Source organism: Ips typographus, linkage group LG11 (assembly GCF_016097725.1).
Source record: "Ips typographus isolate SLU linkage group LG11, UJ_Ityp_2.0, whole genome shotgun sequence".
Classification (NCBI taxonomy): domain Eukaryota; kingdom Metazoa; phylum Arthropoda; class Insecta; order Coleoptera; family Curculionidae; genus Ips; species Ips typographus.
Genome location: NC_138432.1, coordinates 8,682,263 through 8,706,270, shown reverse-complemented (window position 1 = coordinate 8,706,270; position 24,008 = coordinate 8,682,263). Strand labels below are relative to the sequence as shown.

Sequence of the window (24,008 nt, the reverse complement as noted above, 5' to 3'; positions counted from 1 at the left end):
AAGAAAGTTATAAAGAAACAAATTATTTGTTAAAAACAAACCACAAATTACAAATAACAGTAATATATAATTATTAAAGTATTGCCAACAATGCACAGGTGATCGACACATTTTATACGTTAGGATATCCAAAATATGTATACTCATCAGTGATGTAAATTTTCTAAGGATTGGCTATAGTAATGTTTTTGGAACTATGTCCAAGGACTAAAACAAAAACAATTATTTAACACCCTGGTTTTTAAGTTATTGTAACAGTTGTTTAACACCAACATTTATTAACAGGAGAACGCTTTCATAATAATATATTCAACATACAACGAACACTGTACAAAAGTCTACCAACATTCTAATCAATTTGTAGAATATTGAAGCCCGCCAAAAGCGTACACGACATTATTAAATAAATATTTATTTTCTTTTCGAGAGTGGGACACGCAGTTTACAAACTAAATATATTCTACTGCATATTTATTATTGGTTATACCAAAGCTAATGAAAAGAGCAAGTAATTTAAAAGACAAATTGCAAAAGGAACGTGTGTTGTCAATTTGTCCTAAAACAGTCAACAAGTAAGATAAACAGAGTGTCAAAAATAATGTAAAACAACATAGTGCCACACAGGGGGTGGTCCTACAGGTTATTTTTCAAATTATTTTAAATGCCCAGCCAAAAATTTACTTTTTAGTCACTAAAAACAAAGAACATGGTGTACAGAAAGACCGATTAGAATAAAACTAGTCTGTGTTCTGTGGAACATTCAGGAAAATCTTGATACTCACAGGCTTGTACATTTTTCGGGCATTTAAAGCACCATCAATAAGAGGACGAAATACGACCATTCGTCTTAATGCCCTAAAAACCAGGATTGCAGGTTAACTAGATTGTTCCAGTTAAGCCATTAAATTGCTGATTGACCCCATCATTTCAACAACCGGCAATCTGGTGAATTTCAAGAGAGATCATTTGAATTTTATAATATGACCAGTTGATTTCATGCTATTAAATAGTATGGCATTTTTGCAGTAGTTTTTCAATTCAATAACGTTTTATACATAGACAGGCATGATTTTGCAAGTATAAAAAATAATACATCCACGACACTAAAGCTACCTTAAATGTACTTAATTTATATGAAGCATAAAAAATACAGACATACTTTTATTAAATTTGTTCCCAGGTAATAGCGGTTCTTAACTTTAATTAAAGTATTTTTTAAACAGTATTACATAATGTATGTTTTCCCAATAGTGCTAAATAGACACAACTCTTTCTCTCTATTATAATGGTGAACATGTTTGAAGGCTTAATTTTCAAGAAGTGATAATAAAAAAAAAGTAAGCCACATATATTGTGCCAAATAAATTGGTTTTACTATCACCAGGTACAATTAATATCACAAACACAGTCAAACAGCTATTGGGAAAGCAAACAACTTTTTATGATTGTCGCTTAAACTAAGTACTGTAATCAAATGATTCCCACTCTGAAAAACGAGAATCCTGTTTCTGCAGTCTTTGAGTACATTCTTTGATGTATGAGTCTTGTATTCTGTACATTCCGGAATTGGCTTGGAACATTAAGGTTTCCAAAATGCGCTCGTTTTTAATAGCCTTCGAAGGGAGTACAACCTGAAAATCGAAACAATGTAATAAGAAAAATTCTGTCCAAAAATATAGCATTTTTTTGTATTGTAATATACTGTTACTATTTGTTATAAAAACTTACCTTTATGAGTTCTTGAGGTGATATTCTGTAAAGTTTCAGATCTCGAGCTAATCGCTCCATAATACATTTAAATTCCAGCTTAGCATCCAGTTTGCTGGAGGTTTTTGTACGAATTTTGTGTCTGGCCCACGAGAGCATTGCTTCAAACTTACGAATTTCCGGTATTTCCAAATTTCTGCAAAAAAGTGAGCATATGTTTAATCCATATTCACCATCATTCATTGTTTTACTTATTCACGTACCTACACATTATCATCTGAACCATAGATTCGCTTAAATTTAGAAACTCTGCAGACTGGAACAAGGCATACGCTCTAGTTTCGACAAAAGCCAGTATCATATTCACCAGTTCCGAAGCTGAAGTGTATCTCCAATAATAGTTTTCTAATGAACACAGCATGCAGCATACCTGGAATTAACTCGGGTGTGAGATTACGCACACTATATTATATTAATTACATACCACATCAATTCGTAAAAATTGTTTTGCGTGATGGAAACAGGCTTGTAAAAGATCTGGTAAGTCGTAATGTTCAGCAGCGCAAATTAGCCCGGGTATGGTCGAGCAGGTTAATGGACATGAACCTAAATCAAAGTTGATTTACCTACACCAGAGTATGAGTATTTTGATAATACCTGTATGAAGATAATCCAGCAATATTCTAAAAGTATCAGAATCAAATTCAATAATAGAAAATTCAGTCTGCGCAAGCTTGGCTCTATCTACTTTCTGAGCGTCTGCGCATACGCTTAGTCTTGGCACCGGTAACTGACTGGGACATTTTTCTTTCCCGTCTTTATCTTTTCCGTCTTTATCTAAAATAATTATTGTGTGGATTGACAAACTTGGTTTTTACTCTTGTTACTTACTAGAACAATCTTGACTGCTGGCCCACTTTTTCTTGTCATCAGCTGACAACTGCTGAGCGTTATGTTTTCGTATAGATCTCCCCCATCCTGCTGTAATCGTACCAAGTCGAGTAAAAGCTCTTTTCACCATTGGCGAACTAGGTACGCTTTTCGGTCTGGGACTTTCTATATCAGGTACTTGTAAAAAGTTACTAGATTTGGGGCGTGACTGTTGGGGACTAAGCAGTGTGGGTACGGGACGCGCTAACAACTCGGCAACTGGCACTTGCGGGGAGCCAAATCTAATCAACAGAAACTACTAAATAGTTTTAACGTCTTGAATAATTTTATATACAATATTACCCAGTTTGAATACCGTAAAGCATCTCTTGAAACACTCTGCTTCTTACTCCTAGAATAGCTCTTACCCCAACCAGTTTAATTTTCTGTTTACTTTGCCCAACCATAAAAGTTACATCAAACAGTTGGGAATTTGCAGCGGAGTTTTCTTCTGTAATGATAATGAATATTAAAGTGTAATTCAATGTGAATAATTTTCATTTCAAACCAGAATTGAGGAAGCATTTTGTAAAATCTTTTGCAATTTGATCGTAATCCTCAAACTGATCCCTTACACTATCAAGAAGAGGGGAAGAAGGTCTCATGTGACCGATTGGTCTCCAAGAACCTGCAAAATAAGTACTATGTAAGCTTTCTTATAATATCTCTGATAGAGAGAGGTGAGAATCTCTCCAAACAATAACAGCATTTTCATAGTTTTCACTTACCTCTTCTGTATGGTTTGGGAATTTGACCAGTCTCGGCATGATTTTGCAGATTGGCAACAATATCCTCAAGCATTTGAGAACGAGTCCTCTCCTGCATCCTGGCAAACTTGGGTGCTGAATAACTAGCCCTTTCGCCATTTACTATCTTGGTTAAAAGCCATTCCCTGAACATGGGCCCTTTGTCGAATAAGCTTTGTTCCCACAGGTAGGGCTTGTATGCTCCAACTTCATCTCGAGTGACTACTGATACTTCATATCTGGTTGGCTTTCGTTTAATTCGCGGAGACGTACGAACTATTTTTGTAAGAGCAATATCAAATTTTAGGTCTATCTTATGTCACAAATACTTTACCCAAAATGAAGGTGTGCAAAAAATGACTTTTAATACAAGCCGGTGAAAATGAAGTGTTATCGGCTTCCAGAAATACTACGCATACTATGTCGTTGCCAATATGTCGTTTTCTCTGTAGCTTTTGTGGATCATGACTTTCATAAGGAAGTAATGTGCTAACATGAAACATTATTTCTATGTTCCTCCAGTTAGTGTATATTGAGTATAAGCCTAAAGAACAAATATTATCCTGGATATTCAATTATGTTGGCAAATTTCTCACCTGTCAAGTCATGAACAGTGTCTAAACCTCCTTTGTATCTATCAAAACCTCTCAGTCTCACTTTTTCTCCTAGTATCTGTAAAAACTCATCAAACAGCATTGAATTGTCGTTATTGTCTAGTATTTCCTCCTCGGTATATTGACCTTCTTTAACGTATATCACCCCCACTTTCAGTTCTGACTTAATAAACACCTAAATACAAAATTATTCAAATGAGATGTGATATAAAAATGTGAAGAAATACGTGCCTGGTCGAGTTTAAGAAGTTCCTCCGGAGTATCCGGCAACTGCCCAAGAATTAAAGGAGGATTTATGTTGACCTCTTTACCTAATGATCGCACCACTTCTTCTCTGTTATATCGATCGGCAAAAACGCAACTTGCCGGGATAAGGCCGTGTACTGTATAACTGATAGCTCTTACCAGTATTCTGAAAAATCGATGAATTAAATCAAGAAAATGTTTATGTTACACATAAGAAGACCTTACCTAAACTGATCACGGTTATTTAAAGTTTCTTGTTTGATTGACAGTATAACAGGACCCAAGTCTTCGTCGTTGGTAAAATAGTTCCAATGTTCTGTCCCGTAAAAGTATCTTTCATAAGTTTCTTGTTCCACACTTGTCAGTTCAAAACCTTGATTTTTTTCCCACTGTTCTTCAATTGTAGTTTTCTTCCTCGGTAATGAATTGTCGTCATCTTCGTCATCTTCATACAGGTCACTACAACCTAACATAAATCGTATACCATAAACTTATGGTTGGTAAAGTTTAGTGATATACGTACTGCGGTCGTGTTTCCTTACACCATTTCCATTTTCTTGATCAGTTCCATCAGTCGTTTCTTCGTTGGCTTCCTGAATTTCATTGTCGTGATCCGACTCGCTTTCATCCCATATAGTATCGGTAGTAATTTTCTGTCTCGAACATTCTATCCAATAACCAGGTGTCGGAATGAAGTTGTGAGGAAATTCTTCGCAAAACTCATCTGAAATAAGTATTACACATGTGAAACCGTGTAAAAGGCAAAATAAATGTATGTTTATGTTCTTCAATATCTTCTTCCTTGAAGTTGTGGTGTAAAGTCCGCTCACTGTAAGGCAGAACACCAAACGAACAAAGACAGCTTGGTGTTCAAACTTAGAGTGACCCAACTATACACACAAATTTCTTCCTAAAAAATCTGTCTTACTATTTAACTATGCATATTCAAAAAGTATTCCCTTGTGAATTTCATTACAATTTTCCTTTAAACAATTTCCTACCAAACAAATTTTATGAAATATCTTGTTAAAAGGAAAATCTCATTTTAAAGTTTACCCTGTATTTTCTCACTATTACTCAATGCTGAAGTACTATTTAATTTGTTGACAAACTAAAAGAGGGTCAGACAGACTCTCAGAAGATTACAAAACTCATTTCCTAAATCAGTCTAAAACGTTTCCCTTTTCTAGTAATATATTTCAAAATTAAGGAAAAATTAACAGTTAAACACATACCTGAACACGCCTGTGGTGGTAAGGGAAATATTAAGGTGGTACTGCTTTTTCTACGGGCTACTGCACACCCAAGGCTTTGTGGTTTAAAACTGCGTAACTGTTGCATAAAGTCACTGCACTCCATGAGTGCCACGTCAGCAAAATGTAAATCGCACAGTATTTGGTTCTTGAACCGTCTAGCCCTTTTCTGGTTCGGGCCAGTCAGATTGAGACCACATGAGTTGCATCGCAGACATTCCTCGTGGTAGTGATTGTTGTCGTAGAGAAGAGATGGTTCTGAAAAAAGAAATGTCAATATTAAAAACAGTTTATTTTTAAGATACAAAGATTAGTTTAAGTTTTAGCAAATCAGCCATTAAATCATATGATTAACAGAAATAATTAAACACACCCCAAAAACATTTTGCTTTTTGATTTAAATTATTATGTGAGTAAGTATTAATACAAACAAATTCAATATATTCATTGACAATTTATTAACACCAGAGGTATTAATAAAAAATTTGATATAATTAAAACTGCAAAACATTACATATTATTTTCCAATTTACGGTGCATTTATATTGCGATAAGAAAACTAGTAATTCGATTGTAAATAAATTATTCCTAATGAGTTACTACCTACTAAAAAAGTCGTACTATTAAGGGAATTTTGTTGTAATCGTTCGGTAATTAAGCTGTTGAATTTGCCAGTAAATGCTAATGGTACAGTTGCCTAAGCAACTAATATATACCTACTTAATAATTTGAAAGTAAACAACCTAAAAATTTAAGAATAGTCTATAATTTTCTTTATAAACCTGAGCGCATAGAAACTATGGAATATTTTTTGAAGGTCTCTAGCAACTGGATATGGATTCCTGAAAAACAAATACCTTTTGAAGGACGTGGAAGACAATCCTGATCATAACTTTCGTTAGCAGTAATCTTGATAGTTGTTTGTTCTTAAAGGGAAACAGTCACAAATTAATGAACTAGTATCTACAGTTTGTCTTTATTTAAACATTCATTGTTTCTATTTTGACGCGTAAACACGGTGTGGCATGCACAAGTCGTATAAAATATAGTCCCGCTCCCACACTGCACAAGTTCGGGAATCGCACTAAACAGAAGGAAAAACGAGCAGTAGGAGCGAAGCGGCAAACAGCTTTGAACCCCACCCCCGTAGAATCGATTTCCAATTTTCCAACTCTACCTTCTAAAAATTTCCTGATGGGAATGACGTTTTTGATGCCAGTCTGTCATTTGGCAATGTTATTACGCGATAAAAGATTAATGAGTCTATTCGGCGTTCAATAGGAACAAACTGATGAATATTTTATTTAACAAATGTTTAAGAGAGAGTGTAAAAGTGAGTGTGTGAGAGAATAAAATAAAACTATTTCTTGTTACTTCTGAAGAGAGAATATGATGGTTTCCTAGCAAGCACATATAACAAACTATCAAAGTTTGATGGACACTTTGTGTAATATCAAAAGGTGAAAAAATTATTTCAGTACTTACCAGTTTGAGTACTAGAATCAAAGAATGTGCTGCTCGTTTCCACTGTCATTGTAGTTACAGTACCATCTAATATTTGAACTGATGAATCACGTCTTCCTTTGTATCTGAAAGAAATTAGTGCTTTTTATTTACATTATACTCTATATTTTGAGTATAATTGATTAAGGTGTATTGGAATACACTCAAATGAAGAAAGTAAAAGTGACCGACTCAAATCTATCAGAGTCCTAATTCTTGAAAGCAAGGAGCAGGACTGTCAAAACCCATTTCAAGAATACGCATCCAGATTTGTGGATATTTAACCATAACTGTTACTAAATATTAAACATCGAACATACCGTTGACATTCTTCAGCGCTTTGGGATGATTGTCTGCGGAAATTTCGGCAACGGATCATCTCTTCTGTGGTAGATTGTCTTCGAAATCCTCGAGCTATCAAAATTTCTTCAGTAGTTGATTGTCGTCTGATCGCTGGCCGGCAATTATCCGAAATTGGTGGAGGACCACCTCTAGCACAGGGACTCGGATCTCTTGATGAACAACTGGAACTATCTGGAGACCTAAACAATAGAACAACACATTCAAGTCACTCACACATCAGGTGTATACTATGAAATAATATAATTGTAACTCGTTATTGCCCGTAAAGAGTGTTTGAATTTTTATAACAACCTGTGACTATGTTTTCCCGCTACACTGGTTGATTGTCTTCGTAGTTTATTTCTGCGACTTCGTCGAACTGGACTGATGTCCCTTTCACCTGATCTATAAATAATTAACCATTTTATATCAATTGTATTGTAGTTTATTTAGGTAGAATACCTGTCTGGACTTAAATGTGACCTAGAATCTCTTCGACTCCTGGATGCTGAGTCAGGACTTAGGGAATCTCTTCTAGCTTTTCGACCGGTATCGTCGACATCGGGGCTTAAAGCAGTCGGTTGAGAACCTCGACGATTCAGAGCTGGTGGAAGACTTTCATCGAAAGCTGTATTTTGCCTCTGGAGCTTTGAACTTCGCCTTTCTGGACTAGCATGAGATCTAAAATGTTTATAATTATAGGGTATATACATATTACTAGGAAAGTTTCTATAGTTTGGTGTTTTAAGTTAAAATTGTTATGGATTGACATTATCTTAGTGTCACACTGTAACATGGCGCAGTTGTCTTAAAGAGTCAGAATACAAAAACATGCTACCCAAACCCATGCTAGTGCAGGGTTCAATTGGAGGAAGTTTAAAAAGGTATTTGACCTCTCTTAGTGGTTTTGGAAGCCAGTGAGAAATCAAAAGTCACCAAAATATCCCTGTTTTCGAAGCATTACATATGTTAAGGAAGGTTTGTCATAAAATTTGTCTAGATTGTTAATCTTTTGGAACAATTATGAAAAAAGTGTCAACACTCGACATTAATGCTTTATCACGGTTAACTCAAACAATCACACCTAATTCATACCAAATCAGGACTATTACTATACATTTATCTAATAAGTTCGCTAATATCCTAGTAGTAATCACACTAAACAACAGGTTTTACTGGAGTAAAGCATTCTTTGTATGCCAAGTATTAAATATCAAGCTAACCTAGAGTCACGACGTCCAATTCTGCCGCATTGTGTTGTAGAATCTCTGCGTGTGGTTAAAAGTGGATGAGTTGGTGTTGTGGCAATCGTACTTGGCACAGTAGGTGAAGTTGCTGGAGGAGTAACACTGGAAGTTATTATTGTTGGACATGGAAGACCGGATTGTGACTGGGTTGCTGAATCCGTGGAGGAAGTTGCCGTAACGACCGTGGTGCTAAAATGTTTCAAATTTGTATGAATATACAAGCTTAAAACGTCTGTAAAGTTACCTAATTTGTAACATTCCGGCTGATGTTCCAGAGTCAGAAGCTGTGGAAGACGTTGAAGGTCTTTGCTCTTGTCTGTAGTAAATGGGAGTTTCAACTTTGCCCTTTGAGTCTCTCCGTTTTCTGGTAGCTCCCACGATTTTTGGTGGAGGTGCTATTGATATTATTGTTGTAGAGTTTCGTCGACCTACATTTAATATTCCAGGTTTTTGAATAAAACGTCTTTACTAAAAGAATTACTTACTACTTTTTGCGCTTTCTCCTGAGCCTCGCCTTGACGCGTGCTGGGAATATGTTATTGAATCCCTTCTTCCGCTTTTAATAGATTCACCACTATCCCTACGTGCGGATACTGAACTAGGGCTGACAATAGTTGTCGTTACGGATTCTCGACGCTGCCATAATTTTGCTACTTCCGTTTTAAAATCAGAAATGGCATTGTGATGTGACTCGCGCCGTGACTTTGAACCCATGCTTCTTATTCCTGAATCTGCGCTGGATTCTCTACGTTTCCTTAAGCAGGCAAAATTAGAACAATAATACAACAAACAGAACATGCTAAACGAACATTCAGTTGGTTTTATAAGGGTGTTTTGTTTATAATTTAAAAACTGTTGGCTAACAAAAAAAAATAGTTGAAAGCGGTGTTGAGTTCTAACCTGAGTTTTATGGTCATGTTTCGTGTTGGTCTGTAAATAAAGGAATTGAAGCCATAATGTGTCCTACTACGTATAGGTGATGAAAAAGTGTTGGTGGAACGTGTTACCCTTGGTACTTGTACAAATATTCCTAGCCTGTAGAAAAATAATGTTGTTTATCTATTATATATGGTGTGGTAAATCCAAAACCGACCATAGGAAAACCGTGTAACGGACAGAGAAACGTAGGTAATTGCATGCGCGGGAGAAAGACAGAAAACGAAAAAAATATCAAGTAGGCCATATTTTCAGCGCGCTGTTGCCAAACGCCAAGTATCACTCAAATACCGTCGACAAAATAACTTGGCGTTTGGCAACAGCGCGCTGAAAATATGGCCTACTTGATATTTTTTTCGTTTTCTGTCTTAGTCCCGCGCATGCAATCATCTATGTTTCTCTGTCCGTTACACGGTTTTCCTATGGTCGGTTTTGGATTTACCACACCTGTATAATTGTGTAAATGCACATGCATGGGTGGTGTGTAGTAGTATAAGAAACTGCCTTTCTCAACGTCATAAATATGAGAAAAGTAAGTTAATAAACAAAAGAGAACAGAAAAAAAAGTAAAATTGGTTTTCTTAGGCATGAAACTGGAATCTGTTTTTGTGATAACCCTGCTGCTTTATTAATATTGCGGTTCCAGTTTTTGCAGACTTTTTGTTTTAACAAAACTGCTGAGCTGGAAATTCTTTGTTTTTACTCTTAACCGAATTAAACTTTAGTGGTCTTATGCCTGTTTCCCCGACACTTCTAAGTCGATTTTAAATATAACTTAAGCTAAATTTGAATATGACAGATCAGGTGCAAAAATAACAAAGTCCAACCTAAACTTAGTCAATGTTGGAGAAACGGGCATTAAATTCATACAGGCCAATCAGATTGTTATTTCGACAAAGTTATACTTGTCTGAACTAAAGCGAAAACAAAAATTACGTACTTTGTGCATATGCTAGGAGTTGGCCCGGTTTCCGTAGTGGATTGTCTGCCCCAAGGCAAACTCCTGGCCAGGTCTGCCAAGGTTTCTCTTCGGTGAAGTTGTTTTTGTTGCTTTTTTGCACCACCCCATTCCCTCAATATATCGGTCAACTGGGCTAAGGAAGAACGTCGTCTCCGACCACCAGTTGCTGGTGGAGACGTTTCCTGGGTTTCGGTTGGAGGCGAAATTGAACATATCTGAGTGGCTGAATCTCTACGGCCACCGAGTCGTTGACGAATGGTGGATTCCTCCAACTGAAAGCAAATTGTGTCCAGATTAGATTCTCATCAATTAAATTAGAAATTAGTACTTTTTAGTTGGTGTACAATGTAATAAGTCTTATAACAATTTGATCAAAAAGGTCATCAGAAGAAATATTCTGGAAATAAACTGTTTTTTGGTCAATCCTGTATTTGTGCTTAATGGATCTTCTTTTTTGAACTTCACTTGACTACATAATCATGAAAAAGTACCAATTCCCTTTTTTTTTAATTCATCTAATAAGTATACATGATACACTTTTAGAGTCCCTGGGGATCAATTGTTGTATACATTCAACATATTCCTGGCTTTTGGAAAATTAGGATTTAAAATCCCCATAGATTTCGTGTGGAGATGACTGTGTGTTATTTGATACATTTTAGTCCCTCTTCGCCCCCAGGTGAACACGGCTTTCTACTTTTCACTAAAATTTTTGTGTTTGTGGGTTAGAGCATCTGAATTTCATATCAGTTTGTCTTTACAGGCATGGTATACGGAGTGAATTTTTTTTAAAGAATACGTTTATCAAAAATCTACTTTTGTTCATTTATTTAATTCAATTTAACGTATTTTGCTGCGAAAAATAGTAATTTTAAAACTTTCTCAGGCTCAAACAAAAAACTGTTTTAGAAACCTGATTAACCATCACGATGCAGTAAATTTTCGATGTTAATTTGTTTTGGAAATTTAGGTATCACCCATTAGGACTTTATCATCGTTTTGGCCAAAAGTTTATGAATCTAAATAACGTTCCATTCATCAAATGAAATTCTCAGAACTTGGCACGCTGCATCGATTTAATCTCAACAAGTGGTTTACCGCTTGCGTTCCTGTTCGTTTTCCAGTTTCCTAAGTAAACGAGTGATAATTTACGTGACCTTTGCTACTAAGCTCTATATTAGATCAGGTTTGAAAATAATTACATTTGGCTTTACTATAGTAAAGCAAGCATGTTGAAGTTGAGCTTTAAAAAGACACATTTAATTTTTTTCATCAGTTTACATGATTTAAGCAAAAAACTAGAAAAAAGTTATTTTTTTTTTACTTTTTGAGCTCTAAGATCCTCTAATGAAGATGATCCTCCAGCTGAATAAGCTGTCAAACATTTCATTAACTTGGGAGTTTTTCCAGGTAAAAAGTAGATATCGGGTGGGCTAAATGTGGAAAAATTCTATCACTATGCCAACAATGTTATTCTGCAAACTTGGAGTATCAGTTCTCAGTAATTGCTTGTTGATTGTTTTCTCCCTCTTAAGTTGCACAATAAAAATTTCTAGTACATGCGGCATTAAATACTCAACAGAATCTTACACGTGACTGAGAAATTATAGAAACAACCCGTTAAAGTCATAATTTAGTGATATTATAAGCCAACGCAAGGGCCTCCAGAACTTTTGAGCGTAGTTTAAAGTCCTAAGTGAAGTGAAACTTCTCTAAATAATTTCAGCACTAGTTTAGCTGTAAATTGTTGGATTTGTGTTATATCTCACTTATCGCAGAACCCACGCAGTGCAACAATATTTAATAAAAGATCAATTGCAAAACTTTGGTTGGACAATGAATAACTTAATACAATCAGCATATTAATTGTGCATTTGGTGTGACTTATTATTGCAAGCCACGGTCCAGTTCAGCAAACATTACATTGCAACGTACCTTTATTAAACATGTGCCAACTCGATAAATTTACATACCATGTTTATTTTAGATTCGCTTTTAAATGAACATTATCGTAGGTATCATATTCATGCAAAGACAAACGCTACACGATGTTCGGGCGAATAACAATATTTAAACAAGCGTTCCTGTTCAGAAACGCAGCCGAACCAAATCGATACAAGTCCACTAATTTTAGATTTTAGAATCTGGGGCATCACTGATCGAAGGGTGAAGGCCTGCCTTTGAACCTAAATCGTGTACGGCTTATTCGTCCTGATGTTGCAACCACCTACGCTCTTTTCTCCGTACTCACTATTCAATGCACGCTTACTGTATTATACAGGTGGCGCAGATTTGTAGAGAAGAATAGATAATGGGACACCTGTTGAAGATTCAGCATTGGCTTAAATAGGAAAGTCATTAGAGACACGCTAAATATACATTCGAAAAGGGGTTGTTCACAAAAGTGTAATAAGATTCCAGTCCAGATGATGGAATCAAAGTTAGATAATTTGAAGCACAGTAATTTAAAGTTTCGAAAAAAGAAAAAGTTATTATAATAAGAAAAGTTCAGGAAATCTGAGTGAATGTAAGAGGAATTTCAGCTTTAACAAAAATAATGGATCATTATGAAAATTCAAGTAAGAGCAAAGGATATTATCACCCTACCCATTAAGCATTAATTATTTTTAACATTACTAATTGTTACCAACAAACTGATGAGTATAATTTTAATGAGAATAAAAAAAATAAGTCAGGTAAAAATCTATATGAATATCGTGAATGTTCTTTTAATGTTATGTGTGTGGCATAGCTTACTTTTAGTAGAATTTTAAAAAGTTAATTTGTTGGTAAATTGTATATTATGATGTTGCGTCTAATTGAGTAAGCTGACTTACTATAACAGTAAAATTTTATCTACTTACCTTTGCAGAAGACGATAATATCAAGATGTTTGTATAAGTTACAGTTAAAAATATTTATCATCAATTAGTTTTATAATTTTATCAGATTAATTATGTAATTATTTGTCTTCTATTTAAAAACAAACAGACTGTTGTAATAACTATATCCATCAAAAAAAGCCTGCAGTATATCAGTTGATTGTGTAAGTAGCTCCACTATTGCATTCCAAGTCAAGCAAAATTCTACTATGCTTTATTTCTAAACTAAAGCCATATCAAAATAAATGTCAGCAAAAATAATAAGTAGCTTGGCAGTGTTTGATTGTTAATGTTGTATTTGGTAAGCTTTTCTTATCCTTACCGGGCCTTGGATTGCATAAGTGGATTCACTTATCAGAAAACCTTGTGATATTGCCTGAAAAAGACAAAAAATTAGGATTGCTTTGGTAAAAAGTTCTTAAAAGTATGCTTCTTTACTACTTGCTATAACTAGACGATAATATCCCCAACAAAATATTGTTAGTTTACACACAACCTGTAAAACAACACATACATTTTTAAGTAAAATAGAACAAATTGGAAAGGAAAAGACGATATACGATACCTGCTCTCTAACTAGGTCATCCCATCCATTTCCACCCTGCCAAACAAGACCCACTTGGTGTGAGAGTATTGGCAAATTACAAACGAAGCAGAGAGCTGTCATTGTCCTGCAAACAAAGAAACGCCCGTTACAATAGCCGTTATCAAAACAAAAGCGAATTCGAAATTGCCAACATAAAAACATGCGTCCATTCTGATAATCGTTTGAATAAACGAATACCAGGGTGTCTAGCGTAATTTGTGCATAGGAGATTAAAATGGATAATCCGGTTTCACTTATTTCTCTCGCATTCTGTTGAATAGTTGTATTAGTTGATAAATGAAGAAAAAATGCCTGACAAAAACTATATTAATTACAGCTTTGATAATTAAAACAGAACAGAAGCATTGCATTTTTAATACCTAAAATCAATAACAATAGCAGTTATTTATATTATATACTTAAAAATACATAAACTATAGAGCTTTATTGAGCCAATGTTTTCATGACAGAGCAAGTTTGCGAGCATGGCTATAAAGCGATGAGTAACTAAAACCTGTTTATGTACGCGTTCAATCATTTTATGTCAGATTTTCACTGGATTTAATTAAAAATACAAAAATAACCACGTACCGTTACTTTACTACCGGACAAGTAAATAAAACCGATGATAGTAAACGTGTAAAAAGTATTACATTAATTTTGTGCATTATTTAAGCCAAGACTGGTAAATGACTGGTAATAGGTAGCATACATTCTTCTCAAATCAAACTTCAAAATCAAATATGTAAATATACTAGTATTAGCGGAAGGGTTGCAAAATTTAATTTCTCCGCCATATACAGGTGTGGTAAATCCAAAACCGACCATAGGAAAACCGTGTAACTGACAGAGAAACGAAGATAATTGCATGCACGGGACAAAGACAGAAAACGAAAAAAATATCAAGTAGGCCATATTTTCAGCGCGCTGTTGCCAAAATCCACCCCGTCGACAAAATATGGCCTACTTGATATTTTTTTCGTTGTCGAAAATTAATTTTGTCGACGGGGTGGATTTTGGCAACAGCGCGCTGAAAATATGGCCTACTTGATATTTTTTTCGCTTTCTGTCTTTGTCCCGCGCATGCAATTATCTACGTTTCTCTGTCAGTTACACGGTTTTCCTATGGTCGGTTTTGGATTTACCACACCTGTATGTGTTCTAAAATGGGGTTTTCAATATGTATTTACATCAAAGCGGTTTCCCGTAACTGCCGGCTTATCAAAACAGTTGAAAGCAATAAAAAAATGCTTTTGAACATCGTCCGAATCTAAATCAATCAAATCAGAGTCTTATTTATAACAAGAAACAAACTCTTAACCTAAATCGGTCTGTTATATGAAGTTTCTACGTTGTTGACCCTACGGTCTAAAACTATTCTAAATTACCTGAATTCTAATTAAATTACACGCTAGTAGAAAAACGACTGTACACGATTTTTATATAATAATGAAATGAAAGAAGCTTTGCTATACTAGTAGATAGATAATTTGGAGTTAATGATGTGATAATGATATCAGAAAGTGTGCTAATATGATGATTGTTCACTCGTTTTTAAATTATGATTTGTGCAAACCGCATGCAGAAATTTCCCTTTAAAAGCTGGTGCAATTTTTAAAACTGTGTACTAATACTACTCGTATCTACATACTTTTAATATTATTCACTTTTTTTATAATAAATATGTATGTTTTATTAAATTTTATTATATGTTTGCATGCAATCGCGCAGGGTGTCGCCAGCATACGTTAATCATGAAAGCAACGTCAAAAATAACCCTATAGTTTGCTATACACTGTGCTCTATTATTATCAGTTCGTTATTACACTGAAAAATGTAGGTAATTAAATAGGTAATTTAAAAAGTATAGATTTATTAAAGTAAAATAGAATATTTGAGCCGGTAATTACCTGTGTACGTTAATAAAGCCGTTTATAAAAAACAATAAATCCCACGTAAAAATGTGAAAAAGCAATAGGTGTCGAATAATAGATTTAATCACTAAATTCATTCACATCAATATAAGAATGTAGAGATATTAAGAGTCAGTCTGCTAAAGCATGTAGTTTCTGCAATCCTCCTGCACAAAATTATAGTTTGCAACATAAAATACTCTCTGCTCATCACCCAGTATTTTCAAAAAAAACACTGGAGTGTGTATTTTTCATTCCATGTCCCTGATCTGAAAGCAATTGATTCCTACAATGTTTTTTCCTGAAAGAAAATCTATTTTATGTTTCTAGTGTAATATAATACTATTGTTGCTTATGCAAGCTTTGGAAGTAAAATGTGCGTACTGTTGGGACACCCTGTATTTGTATTTTTACTGAAAATACTGTAACCTTGCATCGGAAATAATTATTAGTGAATCTGCATGCAGTTTGTACAAGCCTGACTGAAAAAGTTGCGTTGCTTTCAGGCCGAACCTGTAATGGCGCAGGCGCGGGGACGTCAACTGCGCCGCCATGGCTCATTCTGACGACGCAGTCACCTGATGTTATCTAATGCTGCTGGACCTAATCTTGGATTGACGCCGGAGTATTCTGCGACGCTGGGAATTTGTGGATTCTCGGCATAGCTGTTGATTCCTGCTGAACACCAAACACTTAGTGTATACGAAACTACAAAAATATCCATTGTGGTTTGTATTTAGTGCTAGGAATAGGGGTATAGTTTGTTTTAACAGGTATTGTGTTTCAGGAGAAACTTGATAAAGCGAGTGTGATCATCATCAGTAGTAACAGCTAGCTTAATAGATAATGTCCCATAGATACGTGACAATCTCTAGGCAACTCCAAATAGTACGATTTGTTTGTATAAAATTTTCTAGCTTTAAACGAGAACTTCAAAACTGCACCACTGAATGGAATTTATCCCTAGAGTTGGTACGTACTTATGAGACACCCTGTATAGTAAGTCTGGAAAATTTATACAGGTGTGGTAAATCCAAAAGCGACCATAGGAAAACCGTGTTACGGACAGAGAAACGTAGGTAATGGCATGCGCGGGAGAAAGACAGAAAACGAAAAAAATATCAAGTAGGCCATATTTTTAGCGCGCTGTTGCCAAACGCCGTAAGTAAGTTTGTCGAGGGTATTGAATACTTACGGCGTTTGGCAACAGCGCGCTAAAAATATGGCCTACTTGATATTTTTTTCGTTTTCTGTCTTTCTCCCGCGCATGCAATTACCTACGTTTCTCTGTCCGTTACGCGGTTTTCCTATGGTCGCTTTTGGATTTACCACATCTGTATATTAGCAAAAGATTTTCGAAATGAATGACGTTAAGGTATTAGCACAAAGAAAGTCATTTAAATAATAATTAACAAAGTTGAAATGTTGCGCGGAATATATCATGTACAGGGTGTTTTAAGTTTGGGACATCAACCCGGCATTTTCAGAATTTTGGTTGAAATAAAAGAGACTAATTCTGGAAACAAAATTATAATTATGCATTTTAATACTACAGGGAATGTTGTGAATGAGGTCACAATTTTCCAGATCCAGCTAAAGCTTTTAAAAGGGTATAATTGTGTAAATTTCCATTTTGGCTCTAACACCTATCTATTTTCAAGTAAAAAATCGCATTAGAACAACTAAACCGACTTACTAAAAGAAGCATTTACTGTTTGTGCTAAATAACTAAAAACCTGTTTAAAAAAATCAATACAGCTTTAAAATCTGATGAGGGCCGCTAAAACTGTAATCATTTCCGCATTTAGCTAACCACTTTAGAAATTCGTCAATAAAATGAGAGCAACTAAACTAAAACGTATTAATTGGTGCTACTCAATCAAAATCTGGCGTGACCTGTTCGTAGTTTGACCGACACGAACACAAATAAAACTGTCTGAAAAGAAATAAAACTAACATCAAACTAACATCTAACTCACGTGCTTTCTACGCTTGGCACTTGTGGATTCTTGATGGACTCTGTCGTCTCTCTTTTCTGCTAGTTGCATGTAACAAACTTTTTTCCAATATTTGCAAGAATTTTATTTAGTTTTGATGCTTTTAGAGCAAAAATATTGAGTTTTGATTTTTTTTTTGGAAAAAAAAAAGTAAATTCTAACTGGCGTTAACTACACTGTACTTTATGGCATGTAAGTAGAAAAAAAGGAGTGAAAGTGCTACAGTTGCTTAATTAGTTTTTTAGTGAAAACTTACATGGCAATAAGGCGGACGACAGCCTACAATGAGAAGCAAATCTAGAGCTACATACAGCGACGCACACTAAGTGTAGCAGTATATAGAGCGAAAGCGAAGCGCGGTTTTTGAATCGACTCTAACAGTCGATGGCTGGATCCTAACTGGCTCCAGCTATTGTAACGGCGCACCAGTCAGCGTGGTGCCTACGAATTGATCTTGCTTGTATGCCACGTCACTGGGAATCACGGGAGCCGGGATAAAGCGCAAAAGTGCGTCCCCATGCCGGGTCCAACAGGTATATTTTCCCCTTGATACAGTTTTGCTCTATATCAGTCGACCGTTTCGTTATAGCAAATTGAGCTCTTTTTCTCTGCAAAGAAAATTTTGATGTAGCTTAGGTCATAGTTGGTTGGACAGCAGACAGCTTTTTTATGTTCATGTAAATGTAAATGTATTAAAATATTGAATATTTAATGAGTTATAGCAAATACGGATTTCCCAACGTTCCTTTACATATAATTACTTTTTCCCCCTGAGGGAATTGTTTCACCTCAAGACATCCAGAGACACAAGCCTTTACATGTTTTAGAGCAAATAAAACCTTATATTGAGTTTACCACACAATGCATCGATTCGAGGCCAATTCAATTCAATAATATGTCTTTCCTTTTATATGAAAATTTCCAGTTTTCAGCAAAGATCGTAGTGTCGTCAGCACACAGATTGATTGAACCTTTCTATGTTTGGCTGTAATATCGTTGAAGTAAATTGGGTCCAAGAATAACTGAACTTTCACAATTTTTTCAGCAGAATACTTATTTTTAAATCCAAATTGCGAATAATTGGAACCTCAAACACAGGATTATGCATTTTTTTAACACTCTGCCACCTTGACTAGAAGAGATATTCTCTTGAACCATTAGAAGTTTTGGGTATTTTGAAGGACTCACTATTTCTACATAAAGTATCGTCAGTAAAGTGTTTTTATTACAATATATTTATCTCTTTTCAACATGAATTTAAGTCAAAATTCAAACCGTTAATGTAACTTAATTCTAAGAACAACCAAGAAATGGCAGGACTATGTCTTACTTCTTACACTACCATATACACATTAATTCAACAGCCTCTGTCTCTTTCCCATCTCCTTCTACAGAGTTTTTAATACGCTTTTATTGCGCAATATTACTAAAAAGTTAATTAATCTATTTATGGTATTTTCAGCTTATAGAAATTTTGTTTCTAATTATGCTATACCAATCAACCTATAAATATTCTGGAACTGTAAATTCGCAACTCCTTTGAATAGTAATATGAGGATATTGTTGCCTCCATATTGCTACCTGTAACAAAATAATATATTTTTAAAGCAAAACACGTGAAATTGCTTGAAAATCTCGGTTTACTTATGTATAAAAAAAATGAACTGCATAGTAGATATTCAGGGTAATATTTGTCATTACTATTTACAGGAAATTGTGAAAAGACGGCAATAGAACGCTTCTAGATGTTTAGAAAATTGTCAAATATAACCAGGACGCTTCGTTAGTGTCTTTCGGTTGTCAAAATTGAAGTTTGGAAAATTTTTACTAACGGTTCTCACTGTCTTTCAGTTGTCAGTTGTTTCAGTAGTGGGTAAGCAGTTTTACTGTCTCCAAATTGTCAAATAAAAGACAGAAAGCTTCCAGATGTCTCGAACATTGTCAAGTAAAAAACAGAAAGCTGCACTGCATTATTTTAAATGGAACACCCTATATATTGTTAGGTCACTAAATTGTGGAGCGTGCAGAACTTTTTTGACGTTACAAAGACGTAATTTGACAATTGGTCAAATTATGGTTTATGCCAAATTACGTCATCGTGACGTCAAAACGAATGCGGCCAATATGTCCAATAAACAAGGTGACAAGGTGTACAGTTTTCGAAATATTCAGAGTCAAAGTTGTCATTACCACCAGAACCGTACAAAGGGTGTTATCGTTACATCCCAAAGCTCAGAACTTCTAGGTTTCTGGCAAATTGCCCCATAAAGGGAGCAGAAGGCAACCTCCCCCCTGTTAGTTGGGGGGTTCACGAAGGAACGAAGGAAGGAACTTCTAGGTTAGGTTGTCTTTTATACTAAATGATTTGTAGTGACAATTCTCTACTGACATTATGTCCTATATTCAGTTTCATAAAGATTCAGGGTGGAAATTACAGTTAACAGAAAACCGTACAAACGTGTTCAACCAAAAAAAAAAAATTAATAGGAAAACTTCTTGTCGCTTTTTGCTGTCTCTTACAAAAAGCCTTTTTTAAATTTTGAAATTGCTGATATGTTCTCTTGTCTCTGATAAAGCTCTGGTTAGGACGGTGAAGCTTTCTGAGCAAATTAACTATTACGCTGAAACAGCTTATGCAAATTTTATCGCACTGCTGCATTTACAAAATGCCGTAAGCTGCAAACGGTAAAGAATGTACGAAAAAACAACAATATCCTAACCACCAGCATTATCGTAAAAGAACTAAAGAATCGGATTTTTCTTAGTCTTTGAGACACCAGAGTATACACTAAGTAATCATTTTAAAATGTTGTATAGGAAACTTTTGCATAGTGTCAACTGCCAACAGACAAAAACGAAAAAGAGTGAGAGCTGCATAATTCAATACATAAACACAGTATACAGAATGATTATGAAATATCAAAAATACCAGAAAAACAAGTAGGAATAATCTGTAATCATTATTACCACCTAGACACTAAATTCACTTGGTTTGGTTGGTCAGACTGTTTTCATTGACAGATTTGACATAAAAGTTTGATAAGTGTAAAATCAAATCACTTTATGCTCCAAGAAGTTCATGAATTTATTTGGGCATAAAATTTGATAAAATAAATGTTACAAAAATAAAATATTGGTTATGGCGTCATGAAGGAAAATAGTCCATTTTTGCATATTTAAACTTATGCGTCACGTTTTCTACATTAGTAAATGAGATGACAATATGGCCCTGTGGCGCAACGGATAACGCGTCTGACTACGGATCAGAAGATTCCAGGTTCGAATCCTGGCAGGGTCGCAATTTTTTTTATTTTTTGTTTAATTAAAAATCTCTCCAAACCATCCCGTCAGACCAGACTTATAACAAGCTCAAACGCCAAGTTTATAAATAAATCTGGCAAAAATACAAAAAGCATTCAAAAATGTTTTGATTAACCTTTGTAATGTGACGTTTTATATTATAGAAAGTTAGTACCATTCTTACCTCATCCTGTCTTACGCCGTCACAAAAACTGATGTCCAATAGACGCAGTTTTGGTAAAAGAAACAACGCTTTCTCACATAACTCTGCAGAAATATTTTTAATTCCCATTAAATCCAACTGAGACAACTCCTTGCAAGACAATATAATTGGCATAAGCTGTTGATCGCTTATACCCCTCCATTCTGACAGTATTAGCCTATTAAATAAAGTTTGCTGGACATTACAAGAAAATTGATAACAAACCAGCTTACCGCCTCAAACGTTTACAACCGTTAGCAATTTCAGTTAACGAATCTCCTGGCACTTGATTCATCAAACACCAACCAAGATCAAGTTCTTCCAAATTCTCACATAACTTGAATTTACTAACACCTTCACTGGTGAATGAAACAGTTTTCCAGGAACTCCAGGTTTTCAGTTTTTTATTATAAAGAGTAACCGTTTCAACCACACTGTCCATTAAAAATAACCGATCACATAAATCTGTAAATTAAGCCGGTGAATTAAATCATTTTAGGGGTGAAAATGTGTATTACCCAAATTGATATGTTCCAAATTGGGATTTGCAATTAGGATTTGAATGAGATCTTGATCTATAATGTTTGTTAGGCTCAGATCGAGTGACACCAATTTTTCTAGCAAATCCAGTGGAGACCTGACCCAATTAAATGTGTGATGCAACCGTAAATCTGAATTTATGGGAAGGAGTACTCAGCAAAGAGGTACCTGAACAAAAGGAAGGACGTACCTACTAGTTCTTTACATAAAACTATTTTATTCAGTATGTCACCATCTACGAAATAGTTATCATTTAAACTGAGATGAGTTAGAGACCTACTTGCTGTCTCTATAATACTGAAAAAATTACATTATTAAAACAGTCATAATGAATTAAAGTTTTTTCAAAACTACCTTTTTAACTGGCAGTGATAGTCAAAGTTCAACCTTTTATTGAAATTTAATTGATGCTCATTGCACCAAGAAAGGTCCAGTTTTTTGGTGTTTGTAGCTTTGTTTTTTAAATAATTTAATGATTTTGCATCCACTAAATACCAATATGTCTGAAATACAAAAAGAAACAACTGTTGTGTTAAAATGTGTTGTTAAAATGATAAGAAAGCTGGAATTACTGTGCAAATAAAGAAATAGAGGTGAAGTAAAACAACATACCTTGAGGCTAATATTCTGGTAAAGTGTAAGATCTTGCGACAGTTTGTACCATCTAGAATTTACTTGTGCACAACTATTTAACGACTTTAAGTCAAGATACTGGAACACTTTTAAAATTATTTCATTCTGAAAAAAAAACAAGGAAAAAAACTGCTAAATTAAGACTTCTGAAGGCAGAAGAGTGTTGTGTGTGTAGTTCAACAAACATTTAGTAATATTATATCTACTGTGCAGGAAGAACAGGATAATATTAGTAGAGTTGTTAGAATATGAATGTTTGGTTGCATAATTATTGTGATTGACTTTAGGCAAGGATTTTGAACTTATACTGTATTATTATTATAAAAAATTAATGCTAAACAAAAACTAAAAACTTACTGGCAGTACTGAAAAATAGTCTTCCTTAAATGACTCTTCCAAAACATCACTATTCTCTAAATCACGCACAGTCAATGAATTTACAACTTTTAAGGGTTTAATCTGAGTTAATCCATTTCGAATCAACTCATATTTAAACTGGGACTCTGGTTGATATCCACTAAGAAGAACTGCATCTATTGCAGTATGATATTCTAAATGTTGCTGGTTGAATTCAATCCTCAATATACTAAAATTATGTATGTTTTTCATATAGTAAATAAGTATAAGGAGTGTTATTACTTTATTAAACAGTTAATTTTTCTGAGAGGTGGTGAAAATTTTCTTGCTCTTGGTGCACACCTCTGAGGAAACCCTTCCCACAGCAAATGCCATTTATTGCTAGAACTAAGTCGACCCCAGATTCTAATTACAGCCCCAGGATTATAAACCTCATAAATGAAGACTTCTCTAGGAACAACAGTACTTCCAAACCTAGAATTCATGGAATTAATCTTGTACAGAAAATTAATTTAACACAATACTCTAAGGTCACATAATCTTCTGCATCTAAAAGGTCGAAATCCTGAGACCTATACTCTTTTTGAGTCAGGCCACTATTTTTCCACCATTTACCATAAGAACGCTACAAGGAAGTTAACTGATTACTTCTCAACATATTTATTGTAAAAATTATACCTACCAAAAAATAAGTATCTGGAAAATCACCATAAAAAGGATATTTACCATACTTTCCTTTAAGATTTATAGGAGCATAGGAAGAATTGCACTGATTATTATATCTGGAACTGTAATTTACTACAGACTGTACATACTGCTCTAAATATCTCATTTTAAAGATATTTTCAATTGGTATAAACTCTTCTTTTGTAGCCATATTTAACTTACTTATGTTCTTTCAAATAGAAATTTTAAAAACTTTACAAAAAATGTTTTTCAATATTCAATAAACAAATTTTTAGTCAGCTGATCCACTGCCATCACAAGATTACACTCAAATCTGATTGGTTGAAAGTTCTAATTCAGCTGATTTAAAGTTACTGCTATTGGTGGTTTGCCATGGTATCCGGATTGGTTAGTTGTAATGTCAAAATATTTGACAGACGAAAGTAA

The 24,008-nt window shown here is 34.7% G+C and overlaps 2 protein-coding genes and 1 non-coding gene across 9 annotated transcripts; 1 reads left to right on the top strand and 2 right to left on the bottom strand.

Annotated features, from left to right (window-relative positions):
• Positions 1-47: 47 nt before the first annotated feature.
• Positions 48-18,767, bottom strand: rsh (Rap GTPase activating protein radish). 7 transcript variants are annotated; one of them, XM_081990122.1, is made up of 28 exons: positions 17,846-18,767; positions 16,380-16,541; positions 13,933-14,038; positions 13,690-13,743; positions 10,465-10,757; positions 9,489-9,623; positions 9,074-9,342; positions 8,833-9,016; positions 8,565-8,777; positions 7,804-8,022; positions 7,654-7,746; positions 7,320-7,541; positions 6,982-7,085; positions 5,479-5,754; positions 4,767-4,967; positions 4,469-4,709; positions 4,229-4,409; positions 3,980-4,172; positions 3,718-3,927; positions 3,366-3,659; positions 3,146-3,265; positions 2,941-3,088; positions 2,599-2,879; positions 2,365-2,544; positions 2,192-2,313; positions 1,971-2,137; positions 1,729-1,903; positions 48-1,631 (listed from the first exon to the last, which is right to left on the bottom strand). In XM_081990122.1, exons 2-28 carry the CDS (start codon positions 16,418-16,420, stop codon positions 1,458-1,460), a joined length of 4,896 nt encoding a protein of 1,631 aa, XP_081846248.1. In that variant the 5' UTR covers positions 16,421-16,541; positions 17,846-18,767; the 3' UTR covers positions 48-1,457. The 7 variants fall into 7 exon arrangements, with proteins under 7 accessions (XP_081846248.1, XP_081846249.1, XP_081846253.1 ...); XM_081990123.1 differs by having other exon boundaries at positions 18,120-18,767; XM_081990127.1 differs by lacking the exon at positions 9,489-9,623 and having other exon boundaries at positions 17,846-18,766.
• Positions 18,768-19,080: 313 nt separating this feature from the next.
• Fbxl4 (F box and leucine-rich-repeat gene 4) lies at positions 19,081-24,008 on the bottom strand. Its single transcript, XM_081990129.1, has 11 exons — positions 23,578-24,008; positions 23,420-23,520; positions 23,178-23,369; positions 22,896-23,124; positions 22,518-22,643; positions 22,260-22,408; positions 22,096-22,202; positions 21,884-22,036; positions 21,599-21,830; positions 21,348-21,543; positions 19,081-19,444 (listed from the first exon to the last, which is right to left on the bottom strand). Exons 1-11 carry the CDS (start codon positions 23,770-23,772, stop codon positions 19,367-19,369), a joined length of 1,758 nt encoding a protein of 585 aa, XP_081846255.1. The 5' UTR covers positions 23,773-24,008; the 3' UTR covers positions 19,081-19,366.
• On the top strand, positions 21,089-21,161 carry TRNAR-ACG (transfer RNA arginine (anticodon ACG)). The gene has a single exon. It is a non-coding gene; the product is annotated as a tRNA-Arg (tRNA).